This window comes from Stigmatopora nigra, chromosome 2 (assembly GCF_051989575.1).
Source record: "Stigmatopora nigra isolate UIUO_SnigA chromosome 2, RoL_Snig_1.1, whole genome shotgun sequence".
NCBI lineage: Eukaryota > Metazoa > Chordata > Actinopteri > Syngnathiformes > Syngnathidae > Stigmatopora > Stigmatopora nigra.
The window spans coordinates 14,688,312-14,716,073 of NC_135509.1; the positions used below are offsets into that span (position 1 = coordinate 14,688,312).

Sequence of the window (27,762 nt, forward strand, 5' to 3'; positions counted from 1 at the left end):
GTCCTGGTGACTTCATTAAAGCAACTTAATTTTTTTGCCTTGTAAATAAAAATGCTTGCAAGTTGATTAGAGGTGAGAAATTACATGATTTTCAAAGTTCTTATATTAATTCATTTGTTTGTATTGTAAGTACAGTGGCTTTAAATAGAAAAAAACATGCAGTCTTATTATTTACAAGATTATTTTATAATGTATATTGAAGTTAGAATGATGTGAATATCATAAAAAAGGAATGGAAACCAAAAATATTTAATATTTTAATAGGAAATTATGACTTTCTGTTAAAAAGTGGAAATTTGGGAAAAAAATATTTTTGAGTGAAAACTGAATAGGAGCCTGCAAGGTATTGATTTTGATTTGGACATTTAGACATTTAGATTGCTTCTAAATTAAGAAAATACATTACATGCTTTTCAAAATTGCTATATGACCTCATTTGTTTGTATTGTAAATACGGACATTTTAAAATGTATCAGATAATTTCATAATCTTAGTTTGTTTCATCATCCTTATTAAAAACATTGTAAATGTTGATTTCAATGAACTGATGCATTTCCATGACATATTTGGAATATGGGTGAGGAAGTGCAACTCAAATCCCACAGGAAAAAGTTGTGGTGCTTTTGCTAAATTGCAATTATTAAATATCTAGCAATTTGATAGTGAACAGAAAATAAAACAAATGCTAATCTATCATTTGATCAATCTCGATTTCTGGGTTTCTGTTCACGCCTACTACAACTCAATGAGTCATCCCATTTTGTATTCATGTTTTTGTCCCTTCTTGTGAAGGTGTTGTTATCAAATGCAGACCTCTACCTCAATACGGGATGAATAAAGTTATCCAATCCAATCAAAAACAAAGTAGTTGTAACATGCAATCATTTTTATTCTGTTCATTTCCCCATAAAAACAACAACTTTAAAAATAGGAATTTGAAAAAACAATAGAAACAACAATAAACAATTTTAAATGCTGCATTGAAGTTTTCCTTGATATTAGTGTATGTTTCTATTGCATGCAGATTGTATTTGATTTATCACAACATCATACACAATAAGAATAAAAACTTTAAAAAAAAAATCTACGTCACTGTACTACTACACATAATTTAAACAAAAGTATTTGATTGGATGACATATAGTAGCAAAAGAATACATTGTATGGTTATTCCACAAAGACGTTCAAAAATATTTCCTATACTACAGCTGTTTTTATTTTGTTCCCATCTTATTGTTTTTATTTTGTTTGCTTTTTTGTAAAATAAATGTAACTATCTTTGGAAAAAAAATTCCCACCAAAAACAGCTTAAAAATTAAATATTTGCACCTTTGGTTTAGTCTCATGTTTCGGTGGCATAGTCTTTGTCTGGTATGTGAGTCAATGTGATGTCATTATTTAGCCTATGTGTTGATCCTTCCACGTTATTTGCGTCTGAGGCATCAGAGGAACTCGCGCTGACCTTTGCACTCTCGCTGCAAAGTATGAAGAATTACATCAAGATATTCATCTTCAAATTGCAAAATTGGTGCAGTCCTACCTGAATTTGTAATCGGGAGGGAGGCTCACCCCCATCCTGTAGTCTTCCCTCGTTCTGGAGATTTGCTTTTGAAGGTCCAACACTGAGAATGTGCGACCATTAGACACGTAGCCCAAAAACATCAGCCGCCCTCGGATGTACATCTAACAGATTAGATAGGATTTCATTAGATAATGTAAGTAGAGAAGTGTAATGCTGCCACGTTAAGAAAAAAAAGTTCAACATCACATCCTAACATGATAACTTGAATGTATTTCCATGCTTCATGCTTTTAAATAACTTTAAATTGATTGTTATCATATTAAAATATGAAAAATATCAGTTCGGCAACTAAATCTATATTTTCTCTTTATATATTCCATAATAAATGTTGACATAATGTATAGAGCATGGATCAGATGAAATAAAAATAAAATAATAGGTTCATTTCATTGAAAAGTATTGTTATTGTGTCCATAAAGACACTCTACTTTTGTGTTCAAGCAGCTGAACGTGATACCTACAAAAAAAAACACTAAAAAACATTGGTATTGACAACATTGGCCCAAGTTTACTTCGTATTTGATCAATACCAAAATATAGTATATCACACAACATTTTATTAGCTTTTGTGATACTGGCAATTGAGCTATGGCTATAGTTCAGCCCCCAAGGGCAATAGTTTGAAATATTGCATGGTTAAGTGGCTCTAAATTGCACAGACAATGATATCAAGGAAAGTTTGGTTTTAGTAAATGAGGGTAAACAACCAATCAGATGACAAAATGTTGCTCAGATGTCAAACTAAAAGTTAATGTTGAGACAGCTGGGCATATTTGGTACTAACCAGGATCATGCCAGCTGCGACATTGTGCCGATGCTGCAACAGGATGTTGTTAACTGGACAGCCCAACGCCCCGGTGGACACTTCATATCTCACCAGGCGAAATGAGTCCATCTGACACTGAAAGTGCAAACAAGTTGTCCAATGTAAAAAAAAAAAGAAAAAAACTGACAAGTTAATGTACATTGGTGGTCTTTATAATGGCCTCCTTACTGGAAAAAATCAACATAATAGTGTCTGTTAAGGGGATTTGTATTTTATTATTAAATCTTTTTCAACAAACTACTATACATTTATTTTTTTAAATTAAATAATGTATTTTGTCTCGTCCTCGCCATTTCTACTAATGTTTTTATACCTATAGTTGAAAAGTTCCAATTTCTGTACTTTTATAGATACTAAGCCTTATTTACTAACCTTACTAAGCACATATAAAATCTAAATGTCGCCTAGCAAAACAGCAAACAAAAGGTATTATACTATTTATTCGCTTTTCACCCTTGAAAACATTAGAACAACAAACCCATTATTGTGCATGTTAATTTTGCCTCATTAGATGATCTTTTTGAAGTTGACTAGATGTGCTCAGCACATTTTGGAGGGCATTATAAAAGGATAAATCTCTGGAGTTCTTTCCCCCCTTTTGTCACCTGAGTACAGGGCATGGTTCTCTTCCGGTTGCTCCTGCGATAAAGTTGCTGGATGGCATCCTGCTCCAGGTTGACGCTCGGTTTGATAGGTAGGGTGACGACCACAACCAGAATCTGTTGGCTGTACTGCGGCTGACCTGTGATGAAGGCGTCGTACTCTATGTCTAGCAGAACGGGCATCTGTGCTGTGCTGCAGCAGCATCTCTTGGGTGCATTCTCTCTAAGCTGCTTGAGCTGGGTTGCCCGGAGCAGCAGGGGGCACACAGTGAGAGGCACCGAGGGGACCATTTGCGAGTGCACGGGGAAACGAGGAAGGCTGATCAGACGTGAGTTGGGATGGTCTGGAAGGACCACTAACCTAGCGAGAGGGTCAGAATGTTGACGAAAAACAGTCAATCAACTTATGAGGATGTGTTGGGTGTCATTCTTTCAATTTGTACTCACTTTGTAGCCATTTTTATGTAATAAATGCATATGTTTGTTTTGGAAATTGGCTGTCACTTTTATTTTATTCATAGATAAGACGAAACTATATTTAGCATATTGTTTATTATATAACAGGTATTTCATTGTTTTTGGTATTATTTAATAACTCCTTTAAACCAGATTAGCAACAATTGCGTAATCGTTCACCAATATTTGACACTGAGAGCTACTGTTCTAGTATTCAACTTCATTTTTATGGCATATGTGCAACAGTTGTAAATGACAATTATTTCTTCCATGAATGACAATTGGGTTTCTAGTTTGTTCGGTCATTTGTGTAAATTCACCAAAAATGTTGATATTTATTCCTGGATTTAGACAATTTCTAAATTAAAAGAGGTCCCTAAATGATCAAATACATTTTTAAAATCTATTTTGATTTGTTGTTTTGATTTTTGACATTTATTTATTTGATTTGAATAGTCTGAGAAACAATTCATAGTTGATCAGCCAATGAGTTATGGCCAACGGCATTATAAAATGGTGAGTGAATATTGGCTAAATGACACCCAACACATCCAGGTCTCTTACTCCTGTTTGATGTTCCCATGGATGCGTAGAGGTCCGATTTGTATCATACTGTGCTCCTTGTTATTCTTTGTAGGTCCCCTGAAACATTCAGAATGCGTTCATCTTCTTTAGTGACAACTAAACAAAGTTAGAGGTATTTGTTAACATTATATGCGTATGTTTGATTTTAAGTGTCTTTTTGCCACTAAACATTGACATGTTACCTCTGCTTAGTTGGAGCTTCCCGATTTGATTTCTTTGCCGGTGGCTCTTGTTTCTCCTGTCCTTTCTCTTTGTTCTTACCCAGCTTGGTGCTAGCCCGTTCTGGTTCAGACTTTTTAGACCGTTTTTTGTGTTTTCCCTTCAAAGACATGGACTTCTTCTTCTCACCTCGCTTGATACCTGCATGTGAGCAAACACACCAATAAATAACACTTTACCATGAGCGATTATAGATTATAGAAGAGATTGTATTTAAATATATTCAATTATATTTAAATGCTTTTCTTATTGCTGTGTGCATATTTTTGTTGCACAACTCTAAGAAAGTTGTCCTCTTTAGTCTATTGTTGATTGTGGATCATCAAAACATCTTGAATGATACTTTGTAAAGTGTTTTGTGACTGTATGTATTTAATTAAGGTCATGTGCAGAAGTGGGGAAAAAAAGATGATTTTTAATGTATTAATTAAGGTCAAGAATATATCTCCAGTGTTTACTGTAGATAAAAAGAGCAGTATGAAACAGCTACCAGTGGCAGTGCGGTAATATTTCAGCCAAGCGTCCATGAGATCTCGCACTTTCAGCCGTAGGTTGGTTATTTCGCCCACCACCAAACATCCTTTTCTCCAGCGTGCAAACACTGTTCCCTCTGTCTCTGGTACAATCTGGTCAGGCTCCTGTAGGGGAACATGGCAGGATGGCACGTCTAAATTGATTTCAATCCTGATTGGTAGCATCCATTAATTTTGACAGTCATCACAAGCAAAATTTGGCCTCTGCTATATATTAAATAAGACAATATGGTATTGCATTGTAGTCCATCTCATCTCATTTTCTGAACCGCTGGAGCAAATCCCAATGTGGCACAATGAGACGGACAATCATGCACACTCAGAGTGTCCAATCAGCCTACCCGGAGGAAACCCATGCAGGCCCGAGGAGAACATACAAACTCCACACAGATGGACATGACCTGGATTTGAACCCAGGACCCAAGAGTTCATTCACTTTAACTTCTATCTACTCAACAAATATGCATAAGTCCTATCATCAATGTTATCAGTCTTACCACTTCCTTTGCTGAGTATGGGACTGCTGAGAGTGGGATCTGAACTTTGTTGTCATCAGACTTGAAACACAGAAGAGCTGACGTACCACTGAGAAGCCGTAGTGAGATGCCCTTAGACAGCTGCAACACACACAGAAGTTATGACTTTACGTAGCATATAATAGGTCAAATAAATACTTCAGGCTTGATGTGAATTCATAACTGGTTCTGAATAAAATCAATGGGATCGACCTTCTTTGGTATGAAATGATTCACGACATTGATACTTTCAGCATATTTTTCAATCAAAAAAAACATCTTTAACGATAATGGTTCTATTATGATTCAATTCAGTTTGGAAGCACTTGGGTATGCAGTGGAAATAGAACAATATTCATTTATATGCAACCATTATTCATAACTAAATAAAATAAAATTCTTACAGTATTCATACAGGCAAATCACATTAGTGAACATGAAAAAAATACTACATATAATAAAACATTTTGTTTAGTACGTTATGAGCAGCGGTAACAGAGGTTCTTGCCTGATGGAGTTTGTAAGGTGCAATCAGATATTCTGAATTCACTCGAAAAATAATGGTTTTGGAACACAATGTGACCAAATAGACCCTAATACAATAATTTTAACATTTATGGTTCACCTTGACGAGAACTTTTTCAGGTGGTTCTTCGCCTGGTTTCCAGCTCCACTCCTTTTTGAGCTTGCCTTCCCAGTCGCACATTAGTCCCCCATGTTGGTCCCACAAGGCTGTCACCGCAGAGCTGAAGGAGTATCATTTTAACATATTGTATAAAGCAGCCACATTACCAAAATAAGAGTGTTAACCCACCTGACAGGGTGCGAGGCAGAACCATCGCCATACATGGTGACAGTAGCCAGGATGCCGGGAGTGTGGCTGTCAGTGAACACGTTGGTGTAGAAGCCTCCTGTCGGAAGACCTGAGGGGCTGTGACATACAGCCATGTTGCCTGACGGGTAGCTGAGGGCACGGCATCAAGGTGCAAACAGATGAACACCATGAGAGCCGCTGAGCTACCTTGAAAATAGCCATTGTAAAGGATACTATACGAAGGAGGTTCCGTTGGTGATCCTGCAATGTAATTTCTTGAGCGGAGGTATCCGCTGAGGAGTCCCTTCCTCGTTGAAAGTTGAAGGCTCGCATAACACACTCTTGGACTTTATCCCCACCTTTGGATCGACGTAGTGGCGGAGGATGGGAGTACTTGGCACTTGATCCATCACTCGTGGTTTTAAGCTGACAGATGGAAACATGATGTTTATGATTGATGACTAGAAAGAGCGACATGTGTGGAAGAAATACACGTAATGCTTTCGGTTTTGGTTTTGTTTGGACCTGTGTTGTTATTGGCGTCAGCTACAATGGACAGTAGCCGCGTTGTGATCTTTCAGTGCCAAAATAAATGAGTGAAAACCTAACAGAGCTGGCCATTTCTTTGTCGTTCAAGTATGTTTACTGAGCTGCCACTCGCAATTCCACATCATTGGAACATATCTGTGTCTTTCCCATTTTAATTGCTTCATACAAATCATTTTGTTCATCATATTTCAAACTAAATTGGTACACTTTTCTCATTTTTAAAAGGGTTAGAACAAATTATATTGATTCAATGTAAAATAAGCCTCTACTACTTATAAAAAAAATCCCAAGTTACAAGACTACTTTTGCAACATATTCATTTCATAAGTAAACATACAACTGTATATTGTGAAGACGAGATATTGACATAGCTCACTTTGGAGTTTTGCTGGCCTTGAGTCTCTCTAACACCCACTGGCACACACTCCGAGGAGGAGGCGTATCCTCCTCCAAGGCTTGAACTGGCATAGCAAGCCATTCTAAAAACATGAAAACGGTAATAATGAAACAAGGCCTAATAATTCTATGTCTAATGGCGGCGATTACTGGTCACCCACCTGGATCTTGATTGCTTATCATGTTCTCATCTGTGGGGCTGAGAGCTTTATGGAAGGAATAGGATTCAACAGAAGAGCAACATAGACAAATTAACTGTAAGATTATTTTCCTTAATATTTTTTTAACCTCGTAAAAATTTGGAAACAGAAAAAGTGTAGATGATTCAACTCCGACATTACATGAGCAAGTTTGTACTAAAACGTTTTATTTCAGGGTGTTGAAATGTTCACATTCCCTGCATATGATAACAGTATGGTAAGTATTTCACAATACTAAATAGTCTGGTTGTTGAACTATCCACATCGCATATGAATGTGATAAAATGTGTTAACGTATTAAAACCTATTCAATGTGCAGTAAGGACTTACCAGACACTTCATTGAGATCATCTTCAATATCTAAACAAACCAAAGACAAATTAAGGTTTGCATTACACAATGTCAATGATGCAGTCTTTCAGAATAACAATGATGCAAGTAAACATTTAGTTCCAAATTTTATATATTGACATATTTTATCTTTTAGGAGGACATTATTATTTTCCTGCTCAGTTGTCCTGTTATCTTTGTCCCACCTGTCACATATGTCTGAGGAGATCTACAAAGACTAAGGTAATAATATATATATAGTAATAATAATAATAATATGTCATTTTCTGAACCGCTATATCATAATTAGGGCCTTAGGGGATGCTGGAGCCTATCCCAGCTAACTCCGGGCCAGAGGGGGACACACTGAATCGATGGCCAGCCAATCGCAGGGCACAAGGAGACGGACAACTATTCACACTCACATCCATACCCATACCTAGGGGAAATTTAGATTGTCCAATCAGCCTAGCATGCATGTCTTTGGAATGTGGAAGCAAGCCGGAGCACCCGGAGGAAACCCATGCAGGCTCAGAGAGAACATGCAAACTCCACACAGATGGACAAGACCTGGATTTGAACCCAGGACCCAAGAGCTGTGAGGCTGACACGTTAACCACTCGCACTACTGGGCCCCCCTATATTTAATAATAATAATAGTAATAATAATAATAATGGTGGATGGCCTGGCGACTGAGTGGTTAGCGCATCGGCTTCACAGTGGGAGTCCAAGGTTCAAATCCAGGGCTGCCCATCTGTGTGGAATTTGCATGTTCTCACAGGGCCTCTGTGGGTTTTCTCCGGGGACTCCGGTTTCCTCCCACATTCCAAAGACATGCATGCTAGGCTGATTGGACAATGTTCGTTCCGAGTGTGTGGCAGGCCTTACCAAATTCGTCTTGAATAGTTTTAGTGGTTTTCTTCTGTGCCTTTCTCCTCCTTGCTGCATTGAATCGTGCAGCATCTTTAGCAGACAACTTGAGCGCTGTGTCCGCCGAGTAGTTGAAGATGTCGGCCGCTTGCAAAGCGGCGCCCCTGGTCCGGTACAGTAGGCGACCCAACTCATTCAGCAGGCGAGGGGCTGCCCGCTTATGGATAGCCAACGGGTCTTCATTTTCATCTTCTGCTGAGTCATCTTCGCATTTTTCTTCCTTTACGCCTGTCAATATGTCTGGGAGTTCCTCGGTTTTGGCCTTTTTCAGGATCTTTAACAGTTTGCCATTTTCTGACCTGTGAAATAACACAAAAACAAAACGTAGAAAAAAACTTAATAATTTAAAAGATACTTTTCCTGGTGAAGGGTTTCAATGCCACCAGCTTTCATCCAATTGGGTAATGAAATAAGAGATTTAAAATTGATTTTATTGATATTTTATAAAAGAATGTTTTAATTTTGAGTTCTTGATTAGGTCGCTTGTTTAGTCAAAAAATACTGCAGGTGATTTATTAGTATGAATGAATAATAACAATCGAGACATATCATAGCCAGTCTTTCCAGTTTAAATGAATTGGACATATATTGCTATCGAAGACATGCAATGACTTGAATTCCAAGTAAAACAAAAACAAAAAAACTGCAGTTTTACCTGGGGCTGTAATCAATGTGCATATTATATATCATTACCTTATATTGACCATTTTATTCAATTATAAATGTACTTATAATTGGAAAAAACATAATAAAATAATAGAATTTGTAACAATATATATATATATATATATATTCATTCCCAAATCAGTCCTCCTGTGTAGAGTTTGCATGTTCTCCACGGGTTTTTGTGGGTTTTCCCTGGGCTTTCTTTTAGCCCTGCGATTGGCTGACCACCAATTCAGGGTGCCCCTCGCCTGGTGCCCATAGTCAGCTGGGATATGCTCCAGCACCCCCCACGACCCATGAGAGGCGATTCAGAACATGCACTACTGTGAACTTCCGATGCAAAAAAAAATAGTTCAAGTTCTTTGACAGACATAGATTAAAATTATACACATGACTTGACATACCTTTTTTCCTTCCTCTCCTCTTTGGGTTTAACCAAATTCACAACTTTGCCCTTTTTACTTCGTATTGGTGCAGGCTACCAAGAGAGAAAACAAATGATCAGGAAAAACACCGAGAAACTCGATTGTTTCGGGAGGGAAGCCCACCTGGTCGAAGAAATATATGGGGTTGGGGGTCAGCAGCGTCAACGAATTCATGTGGAGGGAAGAATTGACTCGAGCTTTGACCATTACGACGGCTTCGCTCACGAGTGGAGTCCTTTCGCGTCACTTGCGTCACCAAGTGACACAAAGCGGCTGTCGTCACAGCAAGTTTCTCTCCCAACGACTACCAAAACACAACCAAGAGAAATCTCACTATAGCCCAGATCCACCAAAAAAATAATAAACAAATCATGGCGAGAATTTTATTGGTGAATAGCTGTAGTCGCGAAATTATTAATAGTAATGTCACCCACTGACTTTGGCAAGTGTGCGATCTAAGAACAAAAAAAACTTCATGAATTCGGATCATTAAGATGTATAGTAACATGGAAATGCTCATTTCTTCTCATCTCATTTTCTGAACCGCTTCATCCTCATTGGGCTCGCGGGGGGTGCTGGAGCCTATCCCGGCTGCCTGCAGGCCAGAGACGGGGGACAACAACCTGATTTGGTGGCCAGCCAATCACAGGGCAGGAGATAAACAACCAACCATGTCTCCTCATGTCCTGCAATCGGGGGTGCTGGAGCCTACCCCATCTAACAGGAGGCGAAAGGGAGACAAACCTAAACTGGACGCCAGTTAGACATACATACATGTAGGCAGACAATCAATGGCACTCACAATCACACCACCAACAAGCGGGAATTGATCCCACGCTTGCCCTCATCGAAATCAGGCGGGTGAACCACTACACCATCAAGTTGATTTTTGGATACTTATAAATACATTTGTAAATTGTTAACAAAAGTTGAATGTAAAATTACAATGAATAACAACAGAAATTGACACTAATTACAGGGTCAAGTAACTCTGAGGTCGATTTTTCATATTATTTAACTAATTACTTGGCATTGACAGTGTGAAAGACACTTGCAGATTTCTACCCGGCCATGAATGCTGATTTTATAAGGTGATCATTGGCAGTCAATGAGTTCAATTAGCGCCCTGTAAGGATTAAAAAATGAAGTCGTAAAAAAAGCAAGAACGGGTTATAAATGAATTTGACCTTTACATTTGTCAGACAGCAAATAGTTGAAGAACCACCAGATTTGACCAACAGATACTATGCTATGATATAATATTTGGTTTTCTGTAGGACTCTCAATGTTGCATGTACTTTTACTACTCTCTCTCTTTCTCTTACCCTCCTCCCTTTCTCTCTCTTTCTCTCTCTGCGACACAACACACTTCCTCTCTTCATTTCTCATAGCCTTGTTTCAACTCGTGAGCATGGAGCTGCTGGACGAGGACGTGGCCGATGATTTGAAGAGGAAGAAAAGGAAAAGGCGTAAGAATAATAAGTCATCAGCACCAGGTGAGGATGAACTTCTTCACACATTTTGTTTGCAGGTGCGAGAGGGAAGTAGCATTCAAAGGGAGATTAATGACACAGTGAAAACTTGTTAAATTTGAGTACATATTCACTGTAGAATTCATTACTATTAGGATAATGTATAAGGTATCTATGATTATTCATTAATTTCTGAAGTGCATATCCTCACAAGGCTCGCAAGGGGGGCTAGAGCCTATCCCAGCCAGGGGACAACTTGAATTGGTGGCCAGCCAATCGCAGGGAACAGGGAAATGGACAAACATTCATGTTCACATTCATACCTAAGGGCAATTTAGAGTGTTCAACCAGCCTATTATGCATGTTTTTGGAACGTGGAAGGAAACTGGGGTACCGGGAGAAAACCCATGCAAGCCCACAGAGAACATCCAAACTACACAGCGGGGACTCACCTGGGAATCGAACCCTCCAACTGTGTGGCCTATCTATGGCTAAGAAGATATAATTTAAAAATGAAATAATAATTAAAAAACTGTTTTTATCTGACGCATATTACCACTTTGAATTCTAGTGAGATGAATGTTGAAATTGTGACATTGAGTATATTTAAAGTTAGTGATTTGTTTATGTTTTTATTTATCGGCTATTTTTATGTTCATAATTAACTCCCTGGATTGTATTATAATTTTGTTGTACTTGTTGCAGCCACCTAATGACGTAGGGATTCACTCACCTGACTTTGCTGCGGGTAGAATCGATTCTTGCTTGATGGTGGTATGATTGGGCGTCCGAATGGTTGTCTGTCTCTCTGTGCGGCCTACATCTGACTGGCGACCAGTCTAGGGTGTAGTAAACCTTTCACCAGAAGCAACCCTTGTGTGGTATGGAAAAGAAATTAATGTACTTGTTACAATGACAGAAAACTATTCTATTCTATCAGGCCCCAATATCATAGCAACAAGGCCTCAACCTTGATTAAAATCAAGACTTTTGAAAGTCACAACCAAGACTGAGACCAAACAAGAGTGTATGGAAAATGAACAGGAATCAAGTATACAGCACTTGTAACTAATGAGAGACGACTGTACCATAGTGGCACTTTTAAGCTGTGAAGATAGTATTTAATTAAACACAATGAAGCCTTGAAAGTAAAATGAAGTTTTTGAACATGCATAACTGTCTCAATGTGCGCACTGTACCATATACATACTATACTGTATATACAGTAGTGGATGGATGACCTTGATGATATTGACTCCTTTGCTATGGAAATTATGCGCACGCCCTGCCAACTTCTTACTGGAGGCAATTTCTTGATACTACAAATTATCCACTCAAAGTACCTGTGTGTGTGTCCATGCCTGTGTTGAACTGCAACATATGTGGACAAGGGTACGAAGCTGCAGATAGGGCATGTGGATGGGTAGTAGATATTGATGGCACAGAGTAAAACTCTATGATTATTGACTGTATTACTGTAGTGTGGGAACATTTTGGAAAAGTTGGATACAATGACATTTTGCAGTTTTGAAATCTCCACTTGAAATTAAAAATAAAAGTGTCTTTTGAAAACTCACTCGGAAAAACTGCAATGGATGCACCAAAAAGTTTGTATTGAAACCTTACACCAGTAATAAGTGGTTGTTTGAATCTTTTCACAAGGGAAAGTGGATGCTGAAAAGTGTTATTTACCCCTCAAGGTGTTGAGATATGTGACTCTGCAGCTGTGGGCTCAAACAATTCAGAGCGGGATGACGACAAAGTCGAAGGAGTAGCTGAAGTCACACAACATCTGGAGAAGACAACGCTGGAGGACAAAGAAGAGCGTGATGATGATGATCAGGAAGAAGGTAAGTCCACTTAGTCATCTCAACACATACAAAAACTAAGGTGAAGTAAGTTCCTAAATCTAATCTATTGGTGCTTTTGGCAGATGGCGACGATGGAGACACCTTGACTGTCAAAAAGAAAAAGAAAAAGAAAAAAAAGAGAGCAGGTGAATACATCTAACTATTTTACTATCTTTAATATATATAAGAGTGTTTCCTTTACTTTTTCTGTTTGGACACAGTTAAGGGACAGACTGACCCCCCTACAATCCCCATTTGCCAACTTTATCCCAATGGAGACTTTCCCAAGGGAGAGGAGTGTGAATATCCGCCTTCAAAAGACGGGTGTGTGACCGCCGTCTGTGTCCTTACAGATTTGTGCTCATTTAATAGATGACATGTTACTTACTGCGAGGGTGTAGGTGTCCCTAAAATGTCATGGGTCCCATTGTCAGGCGCAGTGCGGCGTGGCGGACGTCCAGCGAGGAGAAACGAGTGCTTGACTTGGCCAACGAGGAGATGTGGAGTGACTTTAGACAGGCAGCCGAGGCTCACCGCCAGGTTCGCTCCTACGTGAGGAGCTGGATCAAACCAGGCATGACCATGATTGACATCTGGTGAGCATTGGACAACCCGTTACATATTACATTGGCCACAACAGGACCAGAATAGCACCAGTTTTACAAAACCTATCTTGGATGGAGTCGCAATTCCTCAACTGGACTTCAGATATCCAATAAAAAAACTGATATTTTAGAGTAATACAGGCCAAAAGGCTAACTGCCTGTTTGTTATTTGCCAGTGAGAAACTGGAAGATTGCTCCAGGAGACTCATAAAGGAGAATGGACTGCATGCTGGTCTAGCTTTCCCCACTGGCTGCTCAATCAATCACTGTGCCGCCCATTACACCCCAAATGCTGGAGACCCCACAATACTGCGCTACAACGACGTCTGTAAAATTGATTTTGGAACTCACATTAATGGTAAGCAAGGCTCAACTGGTCAAATGTATCTATCTGAAAATTTTCCTTGCAATTCTCCCTAGAAAAAATAAGAAACACACTGAAATTGGCATTTTAAAATGTTTATCACATGGGTGTAGAAAGTTTTCTATGTAGCTAACCTGTTGTTTGTTTCTGAGAAAAAGGTTATTAAATGTGATGTTGTTGTTTACATTCCTTTCAGGTCGAATAATTGACTGTGCCTTCACCGTCACTTTTAATCCAAAGTATGATGGATTGCTTGAAGCTGTGAAAGATGCAACAAACACCGGAATCAAGGTATGTGTCTCCTTGAGACAAGTGGAGTGTGACATGGCCTCAAAAGGCCAAGACAGGAAAAATGATGTTGATATTTTTATTCCTTGTGTATTGCTTTGTGTCACAGGTATTAATGGATTTTAACATTTCATTGTTGATCTTGACTTCACTAAGCGGTCAATTTTTATAGGAAATGTCCCTACCTATCATGAGTATTGAACAATATAAACAAACGTCCCTAAATTTCACGACTATAAGGCGCACCCTCAATGAATGACATTTTTCCAAATATAAGGCGCACTGTATTATAAGGCGCACTGTATTATAAGGCACACTGTATTATAAGGCGCACTGTATTATAAGGCACACTGTCTATTTTGGAGAAAATTTAAGACTTTTAAATGCGCCTTATAGTCGTGAAAATACGGTAATTGCTATTGACTTACAGGTATGAAGCACTCACTACACAGTCACCTCTAGAGCCAGCCATTGTTGATGTTTTGGATTTTTTTTGGATAAAATCTTGCAGTGGGGGAGGAGCTATATGATGGAAGATTTTGTAAACTAAGTATTGTTTCAGTTCAGGCGTTTGTGTTTTTTTAATATCCGACAGTGGTGGTTTTTGGTTTTCATTTTTTTTCCATATATAAGGCGCACTGGATTATAAGGCGCACTGTCTATTTTGAAAAAAGGTTAGGGTTAGGGGTTAGTCGTGAAAATACGGTATTTAACAATACCTTATACCCCAGTTTCAGACTTCTAATTAAATGTAAGTGCATAAACGGGTCAAATTTCACAACTTGTTGCTAATTCTGACTTTGTGGACTTTTTTTGCCGCATTGTCCATTAAGCAAGAATCAAAATCTCTGACCTCGCCTCAGTTTCCCCCGCTGGTACTTGTGATCCGTGTCTTCCAGTGCGCAGGTATCGACGTGCGGCTGTGCGATGTCGGTGAGACGATTCAGGAGGTCATGGAGTCCTACGAAGTGGACATAGATGGCAAAACTTACCAAGGTGATGACCAAGCAGGTCTTTAGTATCCCTTACATTGATACGCTGACGCCTCCAATTTGTGCTCATTAGCCGTATTGTGTTGCAGTGAAGCCGATCCGAAACCTCAATGGTCATTCTATTGGACAGTACAGGATACACTCAGGGAAAACAGTTCCCATTGTTAAAGGAGGAGAGGCCACAAGGATGGAAGTAAGTTCAAATGTGTTTGGTGGTACTCATACAAAATCCTGGTGTCTTCATGAAACGTGGGTCGAATTGGAAGAATAACGGCAAGTTGAGGTTGAAACACAATGCAAGGCCATTTTTCATTTGGGTGCCCTAACAGCTTCTCTCTCGCCCTCATCAGCACTTTAATTAAGCCTTTAATGGAATTAAATTAGCTGCTGCATGAGCTGCCGACACGTGTTGGAGTGACGGGCCCTTGTTTCGCTGCCGCGTCCGTGAGCTGCCAGAGTGAGAACGAGGAGAGGGACGAGGACCAAGGTCCTTGTGTAACTCCTCGCTGCAGTGTAGCTACTGGAGGTCACTTTTTCTCGACACAAATGGTTTTAATTGGCAAACTGCAGCGTCAACCTTTCCTTCCAAAAGTGTGTGCAGTACTGCACTCTACTATACAACGGGCCTGCTGATGTGGCAGCTTTGGATCGGGCCTATTTAGCTAATTATATGTGTGTGTGTGTGTGTGTGTGTGTGTGTGTGTGTGTGTGTGTGTGTGTGTGTGTGTGGTGTGTGTGCGTGTGGTGTGTGCGTGTGTGTATGTGTGTACGGTGGTCTGTAAAAAGTAACCTGGATCGAATACTACTTAATGATACTCTGGTGAAGTAGATTTTCAGGTATTTTTACTATTTGATTGATGGATTGATTGATTCCGTTCTTTGTTGAAATCTATTTTACCTTCGTAAACAAGATTTAATTGCGTGTCTGAACTGGTGCAAAATATTATGTATAATATCTTATCAGTTTTTCAAAATTATGTAGAGTAAAAAAAATATAATATGCACATAAGATACAGATGTTTTTACTATTTTCAATATCCTCACGTTCTGTGGTACTGTGTACCATTAGACATTCTTGTACATATTAAGTGACAACAAAGTACAATCATATTTTGACACAAGTATCTGTCCTGCTCAAATACAGAGTGAGCGCTTTTGTAACATAGTCTCCGGTGCTTGGGTGTGCCGCAGAGCTGCAAAAAGTTTGATTAGCAAAGTCGGTGTTATCAGCGCATGCAAACAACGTTTGCATGCTGACACACATGAACAAACCACCTTTTTCATTTCAACCATTTCATTTTAACCACTCTCAACCGGACCGCCCTCCAACACTAATACTAATATTAAATTTATTCAATTTATTGGGGCAGCTCGGCGGTTAACGTGTCGGCCTCACAGCACTGGGGACCTGGGTTCAACTCCAGGTCGGTCCACCTGTCTGGAGTTTGCATGTTCTCCCCAGGCCTGCATGGGTTTCCTCCAGGTACGCCGGTGTCCCCCCCATATTCCAAAAAAAATGCATGGTAAGCTGATTGGACTCTCTAGATTGATCCTAGGTATGGGTGTGAGTGTGCATGGTTCTCCATCTCCTTGAACAAATGAATCCATGAATGAATGAATTTATTAGAGATGTCCTGCCAGATCCATCAGCTATGGCTTGTGGCATGGATTAGTGAGCAAGGCAGTGTGGGGAAACACTGTTCTTCATTCATTCATTTTTCATAGCGCTTACCCTCACAAAGGTTATGGGGGGTGGTGGAGCTTATCCATGCCAACTATGCTACATTCCTGATGTTTTTCTTTTTCCACATTAATTTCCAGGAAGGTGAAGCGTATGCCATTGAGACTTTCGGCAGCACGGGACGTGGTGCAGTCTACGATGACATGGACTGCTCGCATTACATGAAAAATTTCAACGTGGGACATGTGCCGATAAGGTCTGACTTCAAACTCGCGTTAAAACCGTTTGTTGCCTCAACTTAACTCATTGAATGTTATTCATGCTGTTAGATTTGCAATTCATTTTATAGGAAAGGGCTCACTCTAGAAGTCCAATCCTAGTTCAAATGAATTGTCTATCACCACCAATGGCTGCCTCTAAGTTAGAAGTTCTGAACAAAGTCTTTCAAAAATGTAGTCTACTTGGAAAATTTCATAAATACAAAGTATTCTTTAAAAAATGACAGTACCTATGGTCCACAATGACGCGGTCTCCAGGAGACATGCCAGCCTAAAATCCTGGGATAGGCTCCAATAAATCCCTGCAGCCCTTGCAACGACCTGCAGTACGAAAGATGAATAAGTGAACAGTCTTAAAGACAAAAACTGAAACAAATGTATTCTAATTAAGACTCCAATTTGACACTACTGCAGGCTTCCGAGGGCCAAGCACCTACTGAACGTGATAAATGAAAGTTTCAGCACGCTGGCGTTCTGTCGTCGCTGGCTGGACCGTTTGGGAGAGAGCAAGTACCTGCTAGCACTGAAGAATCTGTGCGATCTGGGCATCGTGGATGCCTACCCACCCCTTTGCGACATCAAGGGCAGTTACACAGCGCAGTATGAACACACTATTCTTCTCAGGCCTACCTGCAAGGAGGTTGTGAGTCGGGGCTATGACTACTAACTGAGAGAACATATTTATTTTACGTACCTCTATATTTGCCTTGATGAGCTTTCTCTGCATAGAAGTAACTACCTATATTTAAAACACATATCTGTCCTATGCAAAAATCGAAAGGGCAAATAGAAATATACAAAAAACAATCAAATACAATTTTGTATTTGTTCATTTGCAATAGACAGCCTTTCTCTTGGTTGAACTGCTACCTGCAAATGTATGTTGCCATGCTATTCTAATTTCCAAAGGACCATAACAAATATTTAGTGCTGACCATTGACCTCAACTATATTAGCAATGGTAATTATTTATTTAATAAATTAGATTTTCAACTCATCTACAAGAAATCCTAGCCCTGACATTTGGTGACATCAGCATTTTTCTGTCATCTACTCAATGCAGTCAACTAGAATTATCAAGAAACGTAATTAAGGATTTGAACACATTAAAAAGGGTAATAGCTATAATTGTTTTAGGCATTTTTATTGTCATTTTATATATCCTTATGATCTATAATACATGGCAAACTTAAACTATGATATTAGATCATGGTGTCTTAATTTTGCTTTTCTTCAAATGAAACAAAGGGCATATGGACTCATCCAGTATTTATACAACACTCATATGACACAATAATTATAAATAAAAATAATAGTTTCCAATGTTTAACCTGTCTTGCCATTCTATTTTCCTTTTTTTTTTATTTTAAAATGGGTTTCTTATAGAAAATTTCAATTTGTTGAAATTTGGGTTGCATCTCAGCTGTAAGTAATATTTTTCAAAATATAAATGAAATATTTTACTCCTTATGTGGTAAATGTATAAAATAAAATAAAAAGTTGAAACATTTTAAATAGGCTACTATTTTCCAAAACAAAATGTATTGGAATGCTGTGAAAATGTGAAAGGTTGAAACCTTTGATTAGGGTGAGAATTTAACATAGCCACATCATCCATATACGTATTAATGAACATTCTAATAAACATAGGATAAGTGTTATACCGTAAATAATGAATTGATTAAGTATTATATGGAACAACTCCGAAAACATTCACAAGAAAAAAGCATTGACTTGTGTAGTAATCAGCATCTAATTACTAACTAAAATAAAGTATAACAAATATTGTCAAACATTGGTTGTCAAATGATCAAAACAACATTTGAATGTACCAGTCCACTTTTGACTCCCAACTACTACCATCTTTGGTTTCATTTGGATTCTTTGGTAACAGTGTCCTTCTATCCCAAAAGGATGTTCATTTTGCCTGCAACAAATGTCTTCTCCAAAAATAGGATGACTTAAAGAAAAAAATAAATGTCATCACTTTTAAATTTGACTTGAAGGCTCCAGACGATAAATGACAACCCGCCTGTTTTTTCCCCTCCCCACTTTCACTTTGGTTTATTTGCCACTTTGGAAAATGTGTGGCCGCGTCCTACCACTGTTTGCAATCTCTCTGGACCATGTGGATGATCTTGCGACTCAAACTGGACACCCACGGTGAAACGTGACTCTTACCGTTCACAACCAGTCGGCCATTCCGCCAGACTTTATGGCCTGCCACCAGGTACTCAGAGCCTGTACAAAAATCATATATCAGTCCTTACTGGTTGCAATGGTGCATACCATAGACAAATTCCATGACAGTTTCCAACAATGCCGTTAGAAATGTTTCGATATTTTCATGACAGTCAGTTGACTGATTTAATCTATATAAAGCCGAAAAGTTTACACGGTGAATAATAGCATAAATCGAGCATGGAGAGAAAAAAAAATCTGGTAACAGATTTAGGCAATCCGCACACAAAATAACCACTGCTTGGAAAGCTCATGTCAAGAAATTGTACCGTATCTGACCTGGATTAAGAATGGGACAAGTACATCCTCGTGTGGTCCAGAGTTCTGGATGAAGTGTGATCATTCCTCTTTGGATCTTCACATGAGGCTTTTGGTATAAAAGCTTCTTCACCTTAATCTCCACTTCAGCATGTGAGCCTTTATCACGAGCTGACATCACCTTTCCTACCAATACTGGCACCATAAAATATGATGAAGAGAACAGAACAAGCAATTAATAAATGTGACATATGTTCAGATTGGTATAAATATCTTTGTAGAACACTTTTGGGCATTTTACAAAGTTTTAAGATCTAATTCTGCAAATTTATAGTAGTTTTGTGAAGTTAAAGATATGGTGTGCATATCAGATAAGAGTACAAAGCATGTGAGCACAAAGAGCACAATGAATGAGGCATGTGAACTTTTTTGAAGTGTCTTCTAAAAGTCTTTGAGTCAAGTGATGGATGAAAGCAGAAGGCTTGTGACCGTGTTGAAGTCTCCTTGAGCCAGAGTGTGAATCCCCAATTGCTTGTGCAAAGTCGTTGGTGACACTGCATCACCAAAGTTTAGCAATAATTTAGCTACAACTAAAAAATATGTCATTAGAGGCACTTGTAAAGCACTGATGACAACCTTAGTAATAAACATGAAGCCTAATTTATACTTCACTGACAAGCAAAATGTAAGGAAAACCTTTTGAGACTTTTTGATATTCATTAAAAAAAAGTAAAAACTTTTGACCTAGGGTATTTATTTGATAATTCTTATTCTATTCAGACATACCGTAGTCATATTCAGCTGCACAAAAGAGTTTGGGGTTGCTTAGGGTCATTTCGACACATTTGCATTTCTCTAGAGAAGAAAAGAACAAGTTAGAAGACAATGACATTTCCACAGATTCAAAGTATCATACAAAAGTGGGCACATACATTTAAGTGTAAAACTTGTACCGTCTGTGAACCGCTGGCAATAAAACTTGCAACCCAAGGTGGAAATATGGAAATGGGATTAGCTATTTTACTGCACTAGTGGGATGTAAGTCTCTTGGTGATTCTAGTATTCATTGTCAATTGGAATGTATTCGTTTTGCTGATATTGGCTAATGATGAGCCATTATTTAGTAAGTATTCTTGTTAAAACAAAGTGTACAAGATGGCTCACCAGAATGATGCAGTGCAGAGAAAAGCTCCTCTGGCCTGAAGTGTGCAGAATCTTCTTGACTGTCCTTGAGTTGCCCTGTGGCTTGCACCTGTGAGCTGTGCCGCACAAGCAGAAACCAGTAAGAAGCTGTGTAAGCTTCTACAATGCACCATAAGGCTGTGACAGCAGTAGTACCGCAAAATAACAATGTATTTGTTCATTCTTCAGAGTAAATGCATTATTTTTAAACAAATCTAATTCTACTGTTATAAAAAAGGGGTCTTTGAAACGTGTTTTTTTCCCGATGAAAACAGTTGTGGCATAAATAAACATTTTTTTCGGTGACCATACTGATCTCAATCTAAATTATGTATGTTGACATTTTATTAATCCATTGCAGTTGTATATGGGATGTTGTGTTGCTACGGATGAGAAGGCGCTGCCCTGCACACTGGGAGTAATTTAGGATCTTTTCATTGTCCAAGGACACTTTGACACCTTGCAGTCAAATCCTTGGGTCATTAGTCGACTCACTCTACTAATTGTGCCACAGCTGTCTTAGTTTTTTTCTCCAGACTCATTGGCTGCTATTGACAGCACGAGAAAGAACAGAGGTTCATTCGACCCTCCCAGATAGGATGAATTAGACGTCTAGTGCCGAGAGTAGTGGGCCATGCATTTCACTGAGCATCCATAGCCAGTCTTCCCAGTTCAAATGAATTGGGCATTATTGCAAATAATGGCAATAAATAAAATACTACAAGAAAAAAAACTAGTACTACTTGGGCCCTAAACCAGGGTGAATTACTGTTTGTTTTTCATTAATAAACTAAATAAAACGATAAAATAAAATATTTATGTATATATATAGGATGTTAAGACTGAATTATTCTTGTATTTCAAGGCACCAATAAAATAACTTTTTTTTACTTAAATAGAGATTTTCTACCCCTCTATCCTGGCTCACTCACTCGTCAATGCAGTCACCGGTGTAATGGTCACACTGTGCTGGGCAGTCACATGGCTTGCAGCCATATTGATGAAGCCCCCAGTGTCCCACTGCGCAGCGGTCACAATGGCTGCCACCCACACCTGGTTTACATGGGCACTGACCATTGGCAGGGTCACACAGAGACAAGCCCCCCGTGAAGACAGAGCCAACACCGTGGCATGAACAGGCTGGAGAAGAAATGAAGTTGTGTGTTAACACTGTACTATGCTTTTTGAAACAGAAAAAAAGTGGAATCATTTGTGCTTTGGCACCATCTTGTGGCATTGCTTTGCTATTATTCTGGTCCCAATACATTTAGTTTGTCAGTAATTTGGTTTAATATGTCTTGGGAAAATGGGGCAAAAATATATGTGGTGATAGATTATTGGATAATTTAGGAATGGCTTTTCTTCTTTGTGAAAATGTTGCAGCATTCCTAATGATGCAGAGGGGAAGAATGGAAACAATCTGATGGCAAGCACTTGGGAAATTCCTTTGCTGTTTCCAACAACAGCAGTCACAGTTCCAAAACAACAACAGCTATATTTGAAGTCTCTTATTCAAGTAATCATTCTTGTTAACAATACCAATGGGTGAGCAGAACAACATCTATCATATGGGCATACCTGTCAACTTATATGTTTTTGCCACCAATTTCGTTATTCGCAGTTGTGTATGATGAAAAAAAAAGGGTTTTGATCTGATTTGATTTGGCATTTTATACGTTTTTCCAAGCTGTCATCATCATACAGCGACATCTACTGAATCTTGAATTTAAACTGACTGATTAGGCCCCCCGTCCACTTTGGGAAAATGTTAGACTTTTATATATATACATATATTTATTTATTTTTAAACATTTAAATCTGGCATTACCATCATTTTCCAGTTTGTGAATTACTAAAAACTGACATGCCATACAGCTTGGGGGGCTTTATTGTGGTGAAAAAGCAATTGGGTGTCTTACGTTTGCAGGAGTCCTTTGCTGTTTTCGGACGGCTGGGATCCCTGAAGAAACCCTTTTTACAGTTCTGGCAGTGTCGGCCCACCGTGTTGTGACGGCAGTCATCACACACGCCTCCATTCCGCCGACCCGATGCTAACCACAGTCCACGGTGAAAGTGACAGCTCTTGGCGTGGCCATTACATTTACATTCTGAGTGAACAAGCAAACAATGAAGGAGTCACACTTTGGAGGATGTATATATTCATCCAAAAGGAAATCAGCCAACTAAACTTACTTAATTTTCCAATTAATCTGTGTTGCTCAAATCCATCCATAATTTGCCCAGGGCCTTTACAATCAGTGCTTTGTTTTGCCATGATTTAAAAAAAATATTTTATTACAAAGAAACTATGACACAAGAAAGTATAGCTATTTTTTTAAATCCTTTTTGGGGATGTTTACATATTATTAAGAACCTGACTTCAATTTTCAACTTCTGTATTTTCGTTAACGTCTGTTTAACTATAATGCTCACTTCGATTAGGCTGTATATTTTGTGTTTAAAGTTGAGTTACTAACCCCCCCAAAAAAACATTTACAAATGCTGTAAACTGATCTAGATGATGTGAATGAACAGCCCTTCACTGTAGAATACAGTAAGTAAATTATTTGAAAAACTCCCTCACTTTGGCACTGATGTGGCGTTCCCTTGATGCCAGTGGCGGCCCGCCAGGGTTGTTGGTTATATAGCGGTGCACAGCGCTCGCAGTGGTCACCGGCTGTGTTGTGTCTGCATACACACTTCCCATGAACCTGGTAGGAGGAAACAAGAAACAAAAGTATAGCTTCATATTTTTAGAAGCAGTTAAGTGAGTTGAGGGAGTTTTGCTTGCAAAATCAAGTCCCAATGAAGGCTCAGGCACTAAATGTCCAGCCCACCACAGCAGTTCAACAAACGGTCATTAAATCCAGTCTCACCATGTCCACAGTCTGCTGCTGGCTCTGCCTGAGGCCCTCGATTGGCATGCATTGATCAGCATGTCCGTGGCACAGGCAGCTGCCTTTAATAACCAGGTGGGAAATGGCATAATGGTCGGTGGGCAGCAGGGCTGCTCCTGGCTGTTGGGCCTGGCAGGGACACTGTTGGCGCCGCAACAGCCGGACCCGAAGGTTGGTGAACACAAGTTCTTCCTTTGCTGCTGGGCCTAATGGGTCCACAGAGTTCCAGTTTTGCACGGCCCGATAAATCAACTGAAAAACGATAAAAAGGAAGAATCAGTATTCAAACAGTCAACATGTTTATTATAGGTGATGCTAGGGACACCAAAGGGTATTGAGGAGTAGAAACTACTACCGATATGTTTGCTGAAGTAAAAACTGGAATTTTTGGACTATGAATTGCATCAGTATAAATTGTATTGGGTTGGAAGACTGGTTTTAACTCATTTTCTGCCTTTGATGGCTCTACTCCATTTTGACTGGAAGGTCCATTTCAAGTGGCTTTGCACATTCGTTGCTGTCAATGGCACTGGAACATTTGATAAAATAGTGTACTTTGCTACTTTAGCTTTTGCTCAATTGCTCACCTCTCCTCCGGTGCAAGGAAACGCTCCCGAATATTTGGACGTGCACGTTGTACCGGCAAGCGACTCCTCTGAAAATCCAAATGCCTCAACGCAGTCACGTGCGTAATATTTGAGGGTGTTCCACGTGCGCCCACGGTCCTGAGAGCGTTCCAGCACCATGGCGGCAGGTCGTGGGGAGCGGAACACCAAGACAATCTCCGTGAAGACGAATTCTGTCTCCAGGTCAAGACTCAGCATCTCCTCGTCCACGCCCGTGGCTGACTGCCACCAGGTGATGAATGATGAGTCGCTCATGGCCGACGCAGGGTGTGCCTGACCAGTGATGGATGCGTTGCACTTGCCGCATGCAGGTGGGGTTGAGCAAAATTTTCTCGGCCGGCGACGGCGAGGAACTGCCGATGCATGGTTAAAGATGCAAAATGGCTCTGATGAGTTGGTTCCACACTCTGTTTGACTGGTCACCACTCTGCCCTTTGCCAGGTTACCCATGCGTGGTTTGCAGGCTCTCCTCATACAGCGGTCGTCTGCATTTAGATCTTCAGGGCAAGAGTTTTAATCAGCTGGGGTTTTTCATTCATTCATTCATTTTCCATTCCAAATATCCTCACAAAAGGCACTGGAGCTTAACCCACCCGATTTAAGGCTGTATTCTGAAAATAAGGCACTTATTTGTTAATAGCTGCACATCAAACTTACCGTTGAGGAGAGATGATCCAAAAAGAGTGAAAAGGATGAGATGAGTCCACAGTGGCATTGTGAGGTACTAAATTATCTGTGGGTTGAAGAAAGAAAGAAAAAAAACAACAACAATCAAACATGCTTGAATTATGGATGATTTTTCAGTCTGAAAGCTTTTTGAAGAGTTCTCCCCCCCCTCACAAAAAAAAACCTAGACACCAGTGACATGTTTCCTCAAGCGCGCAGTGCAGTGGACGCTCCATTGACATCAGGCAATATAAGGATGTTGGAACCGCCCAGTGCTTTTCCTTTCCCACCCCAATTGCTCAAGTAAGACCTTTAAAAAGAAGCTATGTATTGTGTTATTTCTGGCAAATGTACTGAACTGCACATCTGTGTGATGACGGAGATAGTAATAATGTATTGTATAAAAAAAATGAACAGTGACAGTGATTATTCTTCCAGCTGGTTGTACAGTACTATTTATATCCTCTCCGCACCAGTTCAAGTATTTGACCCTAAAAGAGCAACTTGGAGAAAGACACAACATAGGAAAACAGATGACCTTCTTCAAGGCCTTACAATCACAATTGGAACATATACACACACACACACACACACACACACACACACACACACACACACACACACACACACAAACTAAGTAAAAATGAGTTGAGCTTTAAAGTCCTGAGTCAATATAGTACTTTTGACACTAGAGTTTGAGTTTAATTTATTTAATAAGCGACAGCACATATTAATGAACACATTTATATTCATGTTAATGAACATATATATGTAAGATTGTAGCCGAAGGCTAATTTCTATCTTTAATCTCTTGTGTAGGTTGAAGATAAACGATGACATGTACCACACACACACACACACACACACACGCAGCAGTCTTAGACAGCGATGTGATCACAATGTTGTCCGTCTAATAGCCAGTATTTAAGATGATTGGCGAACACGTTCATGTATCTTAATTGGAATTGAGTTCCAGGTATGTATTCAGTTTGTAATTTTTGCACATTTAATTATTGATCCATCACATTTTTCCCCAAAATTCAGTTTACTTCTTAAATATTAAACACATAAAAATAGAATTGTAGAAATCAACTACCAATTGTTTTAGTTGTTTTTGAGTTATGGATTGAACAAGTATATAGCATGTATTATATAAACAATTGCCAATTGAATCAACTCAATATAAATGCGAGGTAACAATTTACAGATACATTGTATATATTTTGACTACATACGTATATGGGTCCAGAACAATGAAATAATTCACAAGCCTCGAGAAATGTACACCTTTTCCGGTTTTACCTTTAAACGCTTGTGTAGTAGCAGGTCACAGGAGACGGTTGCATTCCCGCATTTCTTCCCCAAGGCCTCCCACGGTCCAGTCGGATCAGGACATTCCTCCACAACTGCCACTCAGCTCTCAGCGACAACCTCTGCCGTTTAACCAAGTCGGCTCTGTGCATGCATTCACATTCTCCAAGGCTTATTGAGGCAAGCTTGTCGTCTTCGTCACGCTTGTGGAAATCCCTCGCATGTTTTCCCATCGCCACATTCCTGCAGGAAGGATATTTAATAATAAGAGAGTCTCAAAGGCATTCTGCAAGCAGGGGAAGAGCAACAAACATCAAAAACAATCTCAAATTGCCTTAAAGCTTCATCTGTTCTGTTACACAACACAAATTCCACTAAGCTTCAGTATGCATATCAATCAGTAAGGCATATCGTTTACTTGATGCTCAATATTTTATGTGGACATGACGTTACACAGATTTTGCGTCCCGTAACCTGAAATCTCTTCGGTACGCAAAATTTTAGGTTAGATGCTGAAGAATCTAATGAAGAAAAATCAATGCCACAGTGCCGGCGTGATGTTCCTATTGGTGGTCTCTCACCACTGGTTTCCATATTTTAGCTCAGAGCCAAATGCACGCATCAAAAGAGCCACATGTGGCTCCCGAGCCATGGATTCTCTACCCCTGCTCTATTGAGTCAGTTCAAAGCCTGCAGACTTCCTACAGTAGCGGCTTGAAGAGATGACAGATTGTTCCACAACTGCTGTTCAACTTATTTCCAGACTGTAAAAGGATATGATGGACAATCCACCCTCCTCCATCAAGCAGCCCACCAGCCACTGGAACTATCCCCAATATTGCAGCCATTTTTAACAGCAGAAACATTCCAGGCAAGCAAATTACGTACACACATATAATCAAAGTGTGTCATATGAAGTATCACCAACACCTGCTTGTCTGTTTGTCGAGATTAAGACTAACCTGGCACATGGTATGATGGCTTAATTGTCCAATTCTTGTTACATGTAGCGTATAAAATCCTCATATCGTAATTTATTGGGTGAAGTGCTCATAGATGTATTTCATTCCAATAATATGCGCTTCTGTGAAGTCATGTTTTTGTTTGTTTGATTTTTAGGCGAGTGTATATCATATTGTACTGACGTTTGCTGATATTTTGGGGTTCTTCTGATGACATTGCATCAGTATAATGAATCTATTTCAAAAATGAACAATTTATTCTAGCTATTTCCAAAGTGTACTACTGCGTTCACTATTTTGCGAATGGATTCTGACCCAAAATGGCCGACGATTGATGACTCCATGCCAGTTGGCTTATAACGTGCATGATATCATCAGCCTCATATACATAGTACATAAAACATGGAAGGGTCGCGTAAATGGCGTCAAGAAACCACTTTTATTGTTAAGGAACGACAAA

The 27,762-nt window shown here is 39.4% G+C and overlaps 3 protein-coding genes across 3 annotated transcripts; 1 reads left to right on the forward strand and 2 right to left on the reverse strand.

Moving 5' to 3' along the window:
- Positions 1-1,141: 1,141 nt before the first annotated feature.
- Positions 1,142-9,890, reverse strand: LOC144187090 (uncharacterized protein C3orf20-like). The gene is made up of 17 exons (XM_077710597.1): positions 9,753-9,890; positions 9,609-9,682; positions 8,497-8,837; positions 7,608-7,637; positions 7,239-7,283; positions 7,058-7,160; positions 6,367-6,558; positions 6,133-6,282; positions 5,944-6,064; positions 5,301-5,420; positions 4,761-4,908; positions 4,234-4,411; positions 4,031-4,108; positions 3,014-3,371; positions 2,367-2,483; positions 1,541-1,683; positions 1,142-1,475 (listed from the first exon to the last, which is right to left on the reverse strand). The coding sequence occupies exons 1-17, from the start codon at positions 9,834-9,836 to the stop codon at positions 1,343-1,345; spliced, it is 2,415 nt and encodes an 804-aa protein (XP_077566723.1). The 5' UTR covers positions 9,837-9,890; the 3' UTR covers positions 1,142-1,342.
- A 1,113-nt stretch (positions 9,891-11,003) lies between these two features.
- LOC144192791 (methionine aminopeptidase 2-like) lies at positions 11,004-18,489 on the forward strand. The gene is made up of 11 exons (XM_077711635.1): positions 11,004-11,125; positions 12,802-12,951; positions 13,035-13,097; positions 13,173-13,275; positions 13,386-13,547; positions 13,733-13,914; positions 14,117-14,211; positions 15,108-15,204; positions 15,290-15,393; positions 17,022-17,137; positions 17,574-18,489. The coding sequence occupies exons 1-11, from the start codon at positions 11,041-11,043 to the stop codon at positions 17,824-17,826; spliced, it is 1,410 nt and encodes a 469-aa protein (XP_077567761.1). The 5' UTR covers positions 11,004-11,040; the 3' UTR covers positions 17,827-18,489.
- LOC144192775 (netrin-4-like) lies at positions 18,312-27,610 on the reverse strand. Its single transcript, XM_077711634.1, has 12 exons — positions 27,303-27,610; positions 26,332-26,583; positions 25,021-25,096; positions 24,325-24,860; positions 23,717-23,989; positions 23,425-23,551; positions 22,760-22,948; positions 21,773-21,980; positions 20,823-20,917; positions 20,445-20,513; positions 19,680-19,853; positions 18,312-19,400 (listed from the first exon to the last, which is right to left on the reverse strand). Exons 3-12 carry the CDS (start codon positions 25,076-25,078, stop codon positions 19,258-19,260), a joined length of 1,872 nt encoding a protein of 623 aa, XP_077567760.1. The 5' UTR covers positions 25,079-25,096; positions 26,332-26,583; positions 27,303-27,610; the 3' UTR covers positions 18,312-19,257.
- Between the last annotated feature and the right edge of the window lie 152 nt (positions 27,611-27,762).